This window comes from Pinus tabuliformis, chromosome Q (assembly GCF_031772625.1).
Source record: "Pinus tabuliformis cultivar Carrire ecotype Pingquan chromosome Q, CPIR1, whole genome shotgun sequence".
Lineage (NCBI taxonomy): Eukaryota > Viridiplantae > Streptophyta > Pinopsida > Pinales > Pinaceae > Pinus > Pinus tabuliformis.
Window position 1 is genome coordinate 419,972,536 of NC_142296.1, and position 15,638 is coordinate 419,988,173.

General features: G+C 40.1%; 1 protein-coding gene across 3 annotated transcripts in view; it reads right to left on the reverse strand.

Annotated features, from left to right (window-relative positions):
- Positions 1–3,431: 3,431 nt before the first annotated feature.
- Positions 3,432–15,638, reverse strand: part of LOC149219992 (putative aspartyl aminopeptidase) — a 371,039-nt gene continuing 358,832 nt past the window's right edge. For all 3 annotated transcript variants that reach the window (XM_089384594.1, XM_089384597.1, XM_089384596.1), the window contains one exon: positions 3,432–3,984. In XM_089384594.1, the coding sequence (XP_089240720.1) occupies positions 3,931–3,984 (54 nt within the window). In that variant the 3' untranslated portion in view covers positions 3,432–3,930. The remainder of the gene's footprint in view (positions 3,985–15,638) is intronic.

Below are 15,638 nucleotides of genomic sequence, written 5' to 3' on the forward strand. Positions count from 1 at the left end.
TTAGGTTAATATTTTCTTGCATTCATCATAAAACAATTACATAGAGGAGCTCAACATTGAAACAATATGCCAAAACGATCATAAAGAGACAACCACACAAGAACACAAGCATCTACCTTAGGAAAACCCACATGGGGGAAAAACACAACAACCTTTCCTTAGAGAAATTCTTCTTTTCAACAACACACCTAGACATCCTAGTCATTTACAAGGTCAAACTGACCATCAAAGAAACTTGGTCAAACATGATCCAACTCCAACATAGTCAAGTCATCTACCCACATAATTTGGTTTGATTAGGTCTGCTTAGAATTAGGCCTTCTGCCTTCCACATAAATTTGGTCGCTTCACAGAGATTCGGTCCAACACAAAAATTTGGTTCAACACTTCATCCTGTTCTTTTTCGTCCATCACAAAGATTCATTTTTCTCTTCTCTACCTCAGATTGACTTCTTTATTTGCGTCAAAAAGTCTAAGTTGCTTCCTTGAGAGATGATCCTTGCTTTCCTCTTGCCTCAGATCATCTGAATTATCCATGAACAGAAAAGATGTGAATTGCCTTGAGAGGAGGTCGAGTCACACTTATTTATACAATTCTTGCTTGTCAAATGGGTGCCATAATGAAGTTGGCTAACTTGACTAGGAGGAGGTTGACTTGGCTTCTTTAAATTTGGAGCCAAAATTTTTATTTTTCAAAGATTCAAATTTCTTCTTTTGCAATGAGCATGAAGAACATACTTTGTAAAATATTGTTGCAAGTACATCAAGGACCAAAATATTAATTATGAAGACCAACCACAATTACAAAATTCAACAGAATAGATGTTGATCAAACTCACTCAGGGCTTCCTGGAGGGTGTTCCACTACATAGTTGGCTAAAAACAAATGAAAAATACATCAACCCAATTGCACGAAATAATTATAAATTTTCTAACTTCATACTTAGGGGGCAAATCTATTACACATTATTTCGTCGCAAACATGACAAATAATGTCATACCCCTATCCTTCACTTTCTTAAGCATTATTTCCATCAATCCCTAAAGAAGATGAAAGAAAAGACATTATTGTGAAAGATAAGAATCTTGCTTGAATACCTTAAAAAACCCTATTTTTGAAGGATGTCACATGTTGCACTATAGACACCCTGCAATAAAGCTCTATATTGCAGGTTGCATAACTAATAACATGCGATAGTGTCGCAAGTTGCTCTATTACAGAGTGCAACATTGTTTTAACATGGGTAAAAATAAAAATAAAAAAGCATGAGAAGCTTCCATTCTAGAAGCCTCGTAATGGTATCTACTCCAAACGATGGGGATTTGGCTCACATCCCTCCTATCTTGGATCTCATCCCTACCTTAGTGGATCTTAACTCCCATTTCTTATCCTCCACTCACCCTTCCTTGGCCTATAAATACAATGGTCTTTCACAAGGAAGGGGTTGGATTTTTGACTCAAAAATACTCATAAGCTTTTACACTCTCATTGCTCAAAGTATCTAGCCTATGGTCTATATGCTTTTGAAGGAATTTTTTTTGGAATGAAGGCAACTAGAAGGAGGTCACAACATCAAGGCTTTGGTTGTAACTCACTTCCTTTTTTTTAATAATTGCATATTTTCCTTCTCGCATCCATTTGCTTAGATTTACGTGGTGTTTGTTATGAGTCTCCTTGATCATTCCTATAGCTTTCATTTAATCATATATGTATTATATGGTTGTTGTTTTGCGTGTTTGTGTCACATGCAAATCCTTCTGTCAGAGCATCAAGGATGAGATCAAGGACAACAAGCAACATCGAGGAGAAAAATCAGTAAACAAGGTAAGGTCTATCCGTCCTTCCCTTTATATTTATGGTTTAATGATAATAAAAGCTAGAAAATGTTGTATGTTTTTCATTGTTTTGTTCTAGATCTAGGGAAATTGCTCTTGTCCACAAGAGGGATTCATTTGTTAACACAGACCTAGCAAAATCAAAGCCACAACTTGAGAAGGGAGGGCTTATGCCCATTGAAGTATCCATATAAACAACAATCTTGCAACGGCTCTTCATCATCCAGCCTCCACTCCATAGGGATGTTAATTTTCTTTCCACCATTACAAAGCAAAAAAAAATGCTTCGTCAAACACCAAGTAAACATCCATCAAGATTGTCCCTAAATGCCACAACCACATCACCACAAAGCCCCTTGCTGCCTCGCCTCCTCCAGAATACCAAGGCAGAGTGGATGAAATCCTAGAACTTCCACTCACCATACCATGGGAACCATGTCCCATGACCAATGTTATCCCAAACAATAATATTATACATATTACAAAGCTTTTCTCATTCCCAAATGCCTATTGTTTCATATTCTTCATGCAGACATATCGGTTATTGCTTCAATTTTCACAATTCTTGTATTGCTTCAACTTCCTTGTCTACATTATTTCTTACTCAAACAACATTGTGCAATCCAACTCTGACTTCTACATGAAGTCAGATATATGCAACCTAATTTTGTCTCACTTTCACACTTCCATAGAAACTTTGCTCTGAAATTTCTCTTGTTTTCCTTCACTATGTTTTACAGATGCTCCTACATCAATGTCTCCCAAAGTAATCCATTGCAAATTGATGATGGTAGGGGGCCATCTTCCCATCCCCATTATGCAAGGGCCATGGCGTTGATTATCACAAAAATTGCAAAGGTAGTTATGGATATTTGAGAAATAAAATTTCTTCTTAGAATTTACATTCTATGTCTGGACTCTTATTCAACGACGCTGAACGACTTTTCTAACAGAATTCTTGACATATTGCAATTCTTAAAAAGTTCGCAATTATTACATGCTTTCTTTTTAATTTATTGCTAACATTTGTGTGACACACACGGGCTTTTATAAATCAATACCTTTTCAGCAACCTCCTGTAAAGCTTACATGCCCTAAAAACCAGAGTTTGAGAAATACGAATTCTTCTTAGAATATACATTCTATGTGTTGACTCTTATTCAATGATGCTCAATTTTCCTAAAAGAATTTTTGAAACAGTAAAATTATTACATGTTTTTGTCTTTTTTTCTTATAATTTATTGCCAACATTTGGGCGTACACACACATCACACGGATTTTTATAAACCAATACTTTTTTTTAGCGAAGTCCTTCTCAGGTTCCTGTTGGTGTTTCAAATTCTGGTTCTTATGGTATGTACGCTTTGTTACAGGTATTATAAATTTATACCAAGCCTTGCCACCACCTGTGATTTAGAGAGGACAAAAGAAATGAATTGTTCTCCAATAACAAAGTCTAATGGCATTTTTTCCTGTCCTTATTAATCAAGTGCATAGCTATTTACTTACATATATGCTAAAAATACCGAAAAGCATCTACCATGGATGCTCTTCTTCATCAATTATCTATAAATTCTATAATTGCCAGCTATAAATACAAGCAAGAATATGTTCATTTGCTTTATACATGGTCATGCAAATTGTCCAGAACTAGTAAGTAAAAGTTTGGTTTCAAGATAAAAAGAATAAGTGCACCGCTGAAAGATTTCATATTGCATTCGGCAATTTATGCTTCTCCGGGATCTTCAGCGAATACTTTAATATCCTAATGCCCCAAATGATTATATTCAGTTTCCTAGAAATTATGAATGTTCAAAATAATAAGCCTCAACGGAATCAAATTCCATGCTTTAAAGCAATGATACTCAATGGGAGTTGTTTACAAATTTTCATACTATTGAACATTCATGAAGGCCAACCAAACATTTTAGTGTGGTTGCAACAGAGCGACTTAGCTGCAAAAAATGTAAGAAATGAAAACATGTGTGCAAGAATACTCTGACAACAGTTGTCAACAGTCATGATATACATGAAAGCAATCAACTGTCAACGGACAACTTGTCGTCTACAGCAGAAAAAGTTTGATAGAATGCCTTAAAATGCTCGTATGCAATGTTGACGTCTTCTACGCCACACATCTCCCGCACGCTGCACGAAAATTAAATTATTTTATTGTTGTCTGCCACTATGAAGTCATATAAGAAAGCATCCTACGATTGGAATCCAAACCCTTCTGAAAATGAAAATTATTTTTGTTGCGGACTTAAAACCAAGTTCCAAACCTTACCTCCGTTAGTCTTTTTACCTTTATGAGAGCATTTTAATATGGATCAGTTATAGTTTCCAAAACAGTTATGAATATTAGAAACGTGACTAAAACTTTCAGGAAATGGGAGAAAACTTTAAACATCATAAAAATGAGAAATTTTTTATTTTGGAATCAATTACGTTTTAAGACTTATTTTCCCACCTCTATTATTTCGTCCCTTTTTCAGATTTTTAGGTTGTGCATGACACCGACGCCACTTACAGCATATATGGTTTGACGTGCTTTTTATGTGCAAAAACAATCGAGTGCCCAAGAAACACTTCTTGAGGGTTTCTGTATAGGCATTTCCAAGTTATTTCATTCCAGCCTTTTATGGGAAACAGTTCAGAGTACTAAAAGGAAGTGCCCACATTTTGATAATTTTGCAATTTCCCTTGCTATTAAAGAACTCTATGAGACTTCTCCCTCGTAAGCTAGAATTGACATATGGCTTTGTAACGCTACATAAAATCATGGAAATCTATGAGACTTCTCCCTCGTAAGCTGGAGTTGACATATGGCTTTGTAACACTACATAAAATCATGGAAATCAAGTTACAAACCTATTGTAGCCTAAATAGCATGATGGATATGGATAAAACAAATTTTTAAGAAATGTTTGGATACGATAAGAAATGGAACATTATATTATTTTTTATATGTTACCTTTTAATTTTTAGGATATAGTATTTTCGTTACTTTCCTTTTTTCTTCAAGTTTTCTAAGAACATGATTAGGATTTCCCTCCTAATTGTATCCTAATAATGAGCTAGCCATATGTATATCATATAGGAATATAAACAATTTTCCATAAGGGGTAAGAGTGAGTTTAAAATAGCTTTTTATCTGTAAATAATAGAATAAAAGTTATAAATTTTCGAAGAGAGAAAGAAAATCATTATTATATAATGATATTCTCACTATATTATTACAACTATACTATTAATAACTGTTAGCACTACACTATTGTTATTGTTATTTAATTATCACATTCTTATGTCGACATAATTGTTATTGTTATTTAATTATCACATTCTTATGTCGACATAATTTTAATGAGTTATACTATAATATTGGCTATATATCATATTATATTATATTATTATAAAATATATAATATATCTATATTACTTAGTGTGATATATTGTAATATTTTACACTATTATTTTGATATTATAATACTATAATATCTTTTTTTTTTAAGACTTTTCTTTTCTTCCGTTAGGTTTTCTATGTCCTTAGATCTACAATCAATTGAATGGCCCATTGTTTGTTCAAATCTCAATTTCGTTCTGGTCACCTGCACACTTGAGGTTTGAACCCTTGAGGATTTCCTCAGGCACAAAAAACCTTACATCACCCAAAATTACATGTGTTTTCAAAAGCCTTCACCGTGTTTCATGCAAAATCCTTTTGTCGTGCTTGAACTATGATACAAGAATTGAGAACATACGCCGAATTTGTTTCCCTGCTAAACCGTCTCCTAAACTATTTAATTTTATGATTAGTTTCTTGTTATTTAAAATATTTAATTACTGATATAAAAATATTAGCTTTGTCAACCGGGCTGGAAAAACCCTAAAACCCCAATCATATCCATGGGAGCCTTGGAGTAATTGAGTCTTGGGCAAAAACCTATGTGATTATGCCGATGCACAGATTAACCGTCTCTATTTAAACCCTATTAGCACAATTCATTTCTTTTCATGGTTGCAATTCATCGACTCGATTATTATTGGTCTTATGCACCCTGTTTCTAATAATTATTATTAAATCAATATGAAGGGAACAAAGGGCTCTTCCCCCTCAGTAATTGCGACCTCCTTTGCACAATATTCATTCCCTATCTGTAAAATAAAACGTTGTCAACTTTCTTCTCAGAATTCCCAATCGTTGTTGTAATGGAATATCTCTTCCTTCAAAACTAATTGTTGCACTATTCATTAAAGAGACATTGTTGAACTTACATTCTCTGTCAAACATGCATGAAGGTCTCTTTGTGTTACGGTCTCCATATCAATTTCCCTCTGCTCTCTGCATTTTACCGCACACCAAACATTAGAGAATGGGCTCTCTTCATACCAATTCGATTCTTGTTATATTTTTGTGTTTTTATTATAATAAAAGGGGAAAGGAAAATATTGTTGGACATTGGATAAGCCAACACTCCACGTGTGTTTCGCGACATGGACTAACCGCCTCTCGTGGATCCTTATCTCTGGTGATGCGATCGTTGAAAAACACCTGCAGGTTTTGGTGTAATGACAATCGTGATTACCAACAAGTGGTATCAGAGCGCAGGTCACGAGTTCGATACACACCCGGCTCGCGTTGGGGGGGAGATTGTTGGACATTGGATATGCCAATGCTCCCTGTGTGTTTCGTGACATGGACTAGCCGCTTCTCGTGGATCCTTATCTCTGCCGATGCAATCGTTGACTAACACCTGCGGGTTTTGTGTAATGACAATCGTCATTTCCAACAAATAGGTATATGGATAGGAATTGAAACTCTTGCACTCCCTCTTCATTTTCATTGATATTTTCTTTATAAGAGAACTCCTTAATTCTTCGCATATGGGTTAATTATGTCAACTTTCCAAGCAACGATCCCCTCATTTAATTCCTTTATACGTTTATTGACTCAGACAATTGATTGATTTATTAATGTTAGATGCCTTATCTTTTATTACCTACAAAAGTAATTAGTATGGTTATTTCCAACATGATTTTCTTTAACAGAAACAAACCCAGAGTGAGGGGGAACAAAAACCAAAATTTGGGAATAAGGAAAGACAGGAGGCCCAAGTGTCAATTCATTTTGATGACTCTAAAGAACTCAAGCAGCTGCTCCGGACTATCATAGTTAACCTTCTAGGCCAGCCTATACCTAAGCCCATGGGCCAACCTCAGCAACCCCCTGTTTGTTAGTTTTTGTAGCATAGGATGTGTTCTAGCCATGAAATTTGGTGGAGAGAATAGAATACATGAGATCTCCAAAACCCAGAAATCGTTTTTGAAAATTCCCCCTAGAAATGACTTAATTAGATTATTAACAAATTTTTAAATATTTCCTAAGTCTACACTTAGAGAATATGGTTAATTAATCAGTATTAATTAAGTCAAGGCGAGAATCATCTAGAAACTCACACGGATCAATCCAGATATGATCTTAGCCATTGATTAAGTTTTAATCTTGGCCGTTGGTGCTCCAACAGTGGATTATAAGAGGAGGTTGATGTGGTGATGGAGAACACACTAGTGCAGATACTCAGTTGCCCAAGCAATTTGATTTTCTCAGTAGCAGCAGCTCAACAGAGAAAATAAAGTCAGAGGGTGAGTAGCAGGTGGAAGAGGAGAGCAACAACATTCCGGGTGGAAGGTTTCCAGTTCCTGGAAGAGGCAAAGAAAGGAAGGTTGAAATTCTTAGAGGGCTAGTGTAAGCTCTGCACAGAGGGTAACCCAGGGAGCTCAGCGCAAAGCATAGGAAGGCAATTTCGGAGTCGAAAAATCGTTGTGGGGTGAGAGAAAACTCTCATGATAATTTTGCCAGTATTTTCCTCAGATTAGATTGTTAGTTGGGCATCTAAATTATTGTACTCAGAATTGTTGCTGAAGAATAATAATAAAACTCTCATCTGCTGCACCGATTTTCCCACATTGGATTTTTCTGGGAACAATTGTCCAAAAATAATTGTGTCAAAATTCTTGTGTGTGTACAAGAATTTCTCAGTTTTCAGTATTTTATTTTTCACAGTATTTTTATGGTGAAAATTGCAGTTGTGATTTTATTCGTTGTTTGTCGTAGCAAATAACTGCATAATTAAATTTTCAGTAAGAAGAATAATTTCCAGTCGCTGCAATAGATAAAAATTTCACATGGTATCAGATCACAATTGATAGTCGGAGAACTCAAGAAAACAAAGGAAAGGAATTTTGTTGCTTAGCAAGGGCAACAGGCCGAAATTCCCAAAGGAAGCACAAAATTTTTCCAAGTGGTTGAGTTGCTTGACGAAAGACCAGTTTTTCTAAGAGAGCGGCAGAAAAATTCGATCCTTCCATATCTAATGATTTCAGAGGCAGAGGGAGTAGCTCAATACCTTCGTTGTGTAGATCTCTAGCTAGACGCAGAGGGTTTTGCAAGAGTTTGCTAGAGCAGAGCCAACATCAAGGTGGAAAAGAGGAATAGCACACTATAAGTTTTTTGGCATAACCATGGATAAAAGTAACATTCAGGAGACTTCAGATTTGTCTTCCAGATTGGAGGACGAATTTGCTTGCTTAGCAAGATCAGCTTCACAAGGAGTCAAGCATATAGACAGTGGAGCATCAGCTCACATGACAGCGGTTAAAGAATATTTCTCTAGCTACAAAGAGGAGCAGATGGACTTCCAGATTAATATGGGAAACAAAACGAAATCTACTCCAATAGCGAGAGGTACCACAGATTTTCATAGGGAGTTAAGAGCAAGCTCCAGCGCTACAAACGTATTGCATGTGCCAGGATTGGGTATGAACCTAATTTCACTGTCCCAGTTACAGGATAAGGGGTATGATATTCACTTCGTGGGGAAGAAAGTGTATGTCAAACACCCAAGCTAGAAAAAGGTAAGACAGATTCGATTTCGAAGTAATAGAGTGTACCGGTTACAGATTTATTCTCCAATGCCACTAATAGGCAGTGACAATAGCAATGGGAAGAAGCTGAATGAGTTGTGGCATAGTTAAATTTGGACAACTAGGTCCAAACTCCATGTTCTGATGCTCAGATTAAGAGGCTAATATTTTTGTTGGATTCCTCTTTCTGAGAGGTGTAAAATCCATATAAAAATAGTCTTAATCCGATGAGCAGAACTTATATTTTGAATTTATTATTCTTAATAAATTATATGTGCAAGGTCAGCCAGTTTTGTAATGTAGGCTCACATGCCCAACAGATGTGTCACACACCCTCATTGATGGATATATATACTGGAAAAGTTGGAGAGAATTTGAACACAACATAACTCACATCTTCCTCTCTCATCCTAAAGAGTACGAGCTACCTGGAGGACGAATTTCAGCCACACGTGGGAAGGACGAAGAGGACAGACCGTACGGCTGAGCTGTAGTACGATTTTCTGCTGCTAGGGTTTCGCAGAAGTTTGAACAGCGTTGACTTTTGTAGCATTGACTTGGGTTGACTCATCTACTGGTTGGAGGGTTGTTGTGACACATGCTGGGCTGGCTGACCAAAGGAGACTTTGCTGGTTGAAGCATCCTGTTGACTGCCGAAACGAACACACACATTTTTCCTGTTTCTGATTTGTCTTCTGTAAGATCTGCTTATATGTTCTATCTGCATTTTGCTTAACTACTTGTATGATTGCTGTGCGAAAAGTGAAATTGCTCTTAGCATAGAACATCTACAAAACTTTACATGGTATCAGAGCTCAGGTGAAGACAAACTCTATCTATAGCAATCATCATCAAACTCACGAGAGTCTCTCACACAAAAGACAGGAAGATGCGAAGAAGCCCTACTTGTTGAGCTCGGACGAAAGAGTACGCAGTTCTCTTGGGATCGGTTGAGGTCTGTTATGAGTTCAAGTGACTACGGTCTGTTGTAAGTTCGGATTGGCCGCAGGCCTGTTAAGTTCGAATTGACCGTGGATCTGAAATAAAACGGTATTGCCGGGTCTTGGAGGGCGCAGGTGTACAGTCTTGTACATAGTCGACGGGTGGATAATCCTCCGGCAGCGAACAGTTGATTCGACCGAAGGGTGAATCGAACGGGTGGCAGCGCGCAGTAATTCAGAGACCAGGACATTTGACAGTCGACGGTGAACGAACTGACAGCCAACAGTTCGGTGATCGACAAGTGGCCTGACAGTCCAGAATTCGGGCATATAAACTAACAGAATTAGATTCGGAGTATGCACGGGTAGGGCGACCCGTGGGCAGAACCGGTCCAGCAAATGCGTGGATAAACTAAAGCGCAGGTTTCGACAAAGGGAACGAAGGTTCTCTTGGAGGTTCGGGCGAACGAAGAGATCTGTTCATTAAATTGTGCAGGTTGGAATAATTGTTCACAGGTTATACGGGGTCGCCGAAACGCAAAGGTCGTTTTGGTAAAGTATATGCAGTGGATGATAAAGGCGTTGAGTCTGGTCATAAGTCTGAGTTGACCACGGCCTGTTGTAAACTTGGATTGGCTGCGGCCTGTTTAAAATCTGAGTTGGCCGTGGTCTGTCATAAACTCGGAGTGGCGTAGGCTTGTTGACCGAAGGTCGGTTGTAGGTTGGTCGGATTGTATGCTTTAAAGTTTACACTAATTCACATACTTGGTCTGGGATTGTGGTGATATAGACTCGGCAAAGAAGCTGGATGCACTGTTTGGCACAGACATTCGGTATATGATTTGGCAGAAGCGAAGGAGTATCTTGGACAGTCGGTTTTGGGTCCCCACTCCCGAACGAAGGAGCAGATCGACGCTAGAATTGGGACTGCGTAAGCCTTGAAGAAAACAGATAAGGGCGCGTGAAGTTCTGCGCTATCCTCGTATGCATGAGGGATAGGAGAAGCGGGCGCACTTGGCAGGTAATCGACTCGATCCGAGAAGGTTGTACACGCGGATTTGGGGAGCAGACTCGGTTTTCTGTGTGGCCGTCCGCTTACATTGAAGACGCAGGTCGAGAAGGAATTAAGATCACCTTGCGAAGGTGATCGGGTTTAAAAGGGAGAACTGTACATGGTATCGTACAGGTAGAGATATTGCGGCGAAGGTATAACTGGCCATAAAAACATATCAGAGCGTGGAGACAACCGGGGAGTTGTCGACGCTTGATATAAGGGCGCAGAGATTATACGGGCTGGCGTTTCGGTTTAACAGTCCACAGGAGGGTCGTTATGCAGGCAGAGGTACACGGTGTATAGCAGGTAAGCCGCGCATGTGTACCAGCAAGCCGACGCGTGGACAATAGGCGGACGAGCAGTTAAATAAATCGGTTCAGAAGTGCAGGTGTATCCGACGGGCGGAACCGGGACGTGGAAGAGCTCGGTTGACAGCTGGGCAGCGGTCGGTGAATGAGCAGGTGGCTCGGTAGTTAATAAAAACGAAGGTTCGACAAAGACTGTAGCAGGTGTGCAGTCGGGTAACGCTATTGTGGAGGTGAAACGGGCGAGGAGCGCCCGTCCATCCAAAAGTTGACACGCATATGTCAGTTAACGGCATCGGTTGAACTGATATAGCAACACAGTTAAGGATTGACACGCAGGTCGGGAAATGATATAGAGCAGATTAAGACTGCGCAGGTATATCATAGGACGGACGCGTGGCTCTTGCGCAGGTTTATGAAGAGTGGAGCGTTGAAATAAAGAGCGCTGAGATTATATAGCAGACAGTCAAGGCAGTCTCGTGGATGAACCGAGGGTTGACACGTAGACAGGTTTCTATGCGTACAGGTGTACGGGAATAGACAATGTAACGGACTGCCAGAAGATTAAGTGTGACCGTGAATTCGGTCTGAAACGCTTATATTGTAAACTTTACATGGAAAGAGAAGCTGACATTAAGAGGGAGACTACCACTACATATACTCCTAAGCAGAATGGTGTTGCTGAACGCAAGAATAGGACTATTGTGGAAGCTGCCTGTGCCATGCTATGTGACCAGGGTCTTCCAAAGTTTCTGTGGGGAGAAGCTGCAAATACAGCTGTGTACATTCAAAATCGATGCCCTCATTCCGCTTTGGACTCCAAAACTCCCGAAGAAGTTTTTTCTGGTAAGAAACCTGATGTCTCACATTTTAGAATTTTTGGATGTCCTGTCTGTTTTCATGTGCCGAAAGAAAAGAGAAGTAAGCTAGATGCTTCCCTGAAGAAAGTAGTAGATCTTCCTAGATCTGAAGAAAATCATGAAGAAAGACCTGGAAATCTGGAAGAACCCCAGGATGAGACTATGCCTGATGTTGAAGGGCCAATGGACCCTATTGATCCTCCCCCTTCTCTAGGAAAGAGGCCATCATGGCTTAGAGACACCCTCGAAGATGCTGAGGGTCATGCTGCCCCAAAGGGGGACATTCCGAGAAAGCAAGAAGCCGTGTAGATACCAAGGGTATCTAGCTGCCATGAGTACTATTGTACAATCTGAACCTGGATCTTTTGAGGAAGCCATCAAGCATCAAGTCTGAAAGGATGCTATGCATGGGCTAGGAAGGAATTGACTATGACGATATATTTGCACCTGTGGCACAATATACCACCATCCGATCCATCATAGCCCTTGCTGCTATGCAAGGATGGAGTCTTCATCAGATGGATGTCAAGACCGCTTTTCTGCATGGTGCAATAAAGGAAGAGGTGTATGTAGAACAACCTCTGGGATTTGAAGTTCAAGATCGAGACACTTATGTCTGCAGGTTGAAGAAAGCCTTCTATGGGTTAAAACAAGCACCCAGAGCTTGGTATGAGAGGATGGATAGTTACTTGATGAAGCTTGGCTTCACTCGAAGCAATGCTGATCCAAACCTTTACTTTAAGGTTGTGGAAGGAAAGCCTCTCATTCTAGTGCTGTATGTGGACGACCTCTTCCTGACAGGTGATGACCCTCTCATTCATCAATGTAAGAGGGAGCTTGCTGCTGAATTCAAGATGAAAGACCTAGGACTGATGCACTATTTCCTAGGCCTGGAGGTCTGGCAGAGACCTGGAGAGATTTTCCTTTCTCAAGGAAAAAATATTGTGAAGCTTCTGGAAAGATTTGGGATGGTGGACTGTAAGTCCGTGTCGACACCAATGGAACTCAACTTTAAGAAGTTGAGTGGCAGCGCTGCAGAGCCTATCTTGGCCAATCCTACTGAGTATCGTCAACTCATAGGTGCTTTGATGTTCTTAGTGAACACCCGTCCGGACATATGTTTTGCAGTAAATACTTTGAGTCAACAGATGGTTGAGCCTCATCATTTTCACTGGGTTGGTGCCAAGAATCTTTTGAGATATCTTCGGGGCACGATAAACCATGGGCTGAGATACACTGCTGGGAGTGTGATACTCCGTGGATATACTGATGCCGATTGGGCTGGCAGTGTGGTGGATCGTAAGAGCACATCTGGATGCTGTTTCAATCTTGGTTCTGCTTCGATCTCATGGATGAGCAGGAAGCAGAAGTCGGTGGCTTTGAGCACCGCGGAGGCCGAATACATCGCTGCTAGTATGGCCTGTTGTGAAGCAGTTTGGTTGAGGAAGCTCTTTAGTGAGCTGTTCCAACATGTGCTAGATACCACTGTGATACTCTGTGATAATCAGAGTGGGATTCGTATGACTGAGAATCCTGTGTTCCACGACCGATCCAAGCATATCGATATCAGGTACCACTTTATCCGGGATATGGTACAGCGAGGCGCCGTAAGGCTCGATCATATAGGAACTGATGAGCAGGTCGCGGATATTCTCACTAAGCCCCTGGGGAAGGTCAAGTTCCTAACCTTCCGTGAGAGTCTTGGTGTCGTGGAAAGACCCTATGATGTGGGTCCTGTTGGACGATGAGCTCTGGGAGCTCTGGGGGGCTTTGGGGATAGCTTCTCGGAGCTATAAGCACTCATAATGCTTCTGCCCCACCCTTGTGATTATTGAGCTGGTTCGCCACTCATTTAATCTGTGCCCCGTATGCATCCTACCCATTGAGTTCAGGGCTCATGGGAAGTACCTCTCATTTGGCCAATGAGGTGTGGAAAAGCTAGAGACTATTAGCAAAGACTGATGGACGCATCAGAGATTGCCGTACTCTCTATCTAGGATGGCATGGTCCAACCACTTGATCTGGGATCAAGATTTGTGAGGTCTGGGACCTCTGGACTGATTATGTCAGTCGGGGAATGATGTCTTTGTGACTGACCCACTTCTGTTCTGAAATAAAGAAGCCAGCAAAGCAAGTTTCGGCGGGATGACTCACGATGTTAATTGCACTAATAGATGGAGTTCTCCCTAGTTGAGAGGGAGTGTTAAATTTGGACAACTAGGTCCAAACTCCATGTTCTGATGCTCAGATTAAGAGGCTAATATTTTTGTTGGATTCCTCTTTCTGAGAGGTGTAAAATCCATATAAAAATAGTCTTAATCCGATGAGCAGAACTTATATTTTGAATTTATTATTCTTAATAAATTATATGTGCAAGGTCAGCCAGTTTTGTAATGTAGGCTCACATGCCCAACAGATGTGTCACACACCCTCATTGATGGATATATATACTGGAAAAGTTGGAGAGAATTTGAACACAACATAACTCACATCTTCCTCTCTCATCCTAAAGAGTACGAGCTACCTGGAGGACGAATTTCAGCCACACGTGGGAAGGACGAAGAGGACAGACCGTACGGCTGAGCTGTAGTACGATTTTCTGCTGCTAGGGTTTCGCAGAAGTTTGAACAGCGTTGACTTTTGTAGCATTGACTTGGGTTGACTCATCTACTGGTTGGAGGGTTGTTGTGACACATGCTGGGCTGGCTGACCAAAGGAGACTTTGCTGGTTGAAGCATCCTGTTGACCGCTGAAACGAACACACACATTTTTCCTGTTTCTGATTTGTCTTCTGTAAGATCTGCTTATATGTTCTATCTGCATTTTGCTTAACTACTTGTATGATTGCTGTGCGAAAAGTGAAATTGCTCTTAGCATAGAACATCTACAAAACTTTACAAGAATGGGTCATCTACACCATGGAGCACTCAGGATGCTCATAGAAAAGGTAACAGGAGTTCCAAAACTTGACACGAAACACGATGATGTGTGCAGAGGATGTGTACTTGGGAAGTATGCTAAGGCAGCATTTCCAAGAAGTGACAACAGAGTTGTTGGCATGTTAGGACTCATACATTCAAATATTTGCGGCCTGGTGTCCACTAGAGCTCTCAACAGTGCCGAATATTTCGTCACCTTCATTGATGACCATTCCAGGAAAACTTGGATCTACTTCTTGAAGACCAAAGATGAGGCCTTTGATCGTTTCAGAGAGTTTAAATCTCTCGTGGAGAATGTGACAAAGAAGAAGATCAAGGTGTTTCTCTCAAATAATGGTGGAGAATATATCGATAAGGACTTCACAGATTTATGTGCGAAGGAAGGCATCAAGAGAGAATGGACAACTCCATATAATCCACAACATAATGGTGTAGTGGAGCAAAAAAATAAAACCATTGTTGGCGCTGCAAAGACTATGTTATATGACCAGTATCTACCCAGATTTCCATGGGAAGAAGCATATAACACAGTAGTATATATTTAGAACAGGATTCCTCATAGAGCATTGGGGAAGAAAATGCCAGAAGGAGTCTTCACAGGGAAGAAGCCAGAAGTTAGCCACTTAAGAATTTTTGCCAGTGTTGCTTATTGCCACGTGCCAAATGATAAACGTACCAAACTGGATCAAACTGCAGAGAAGGGGTTCTTCTTGGGGTACAGCGAAACCTTGAAGGCATACAGAATCTACATTCCTAGCAATAGGAAGATTGTAGTAAGG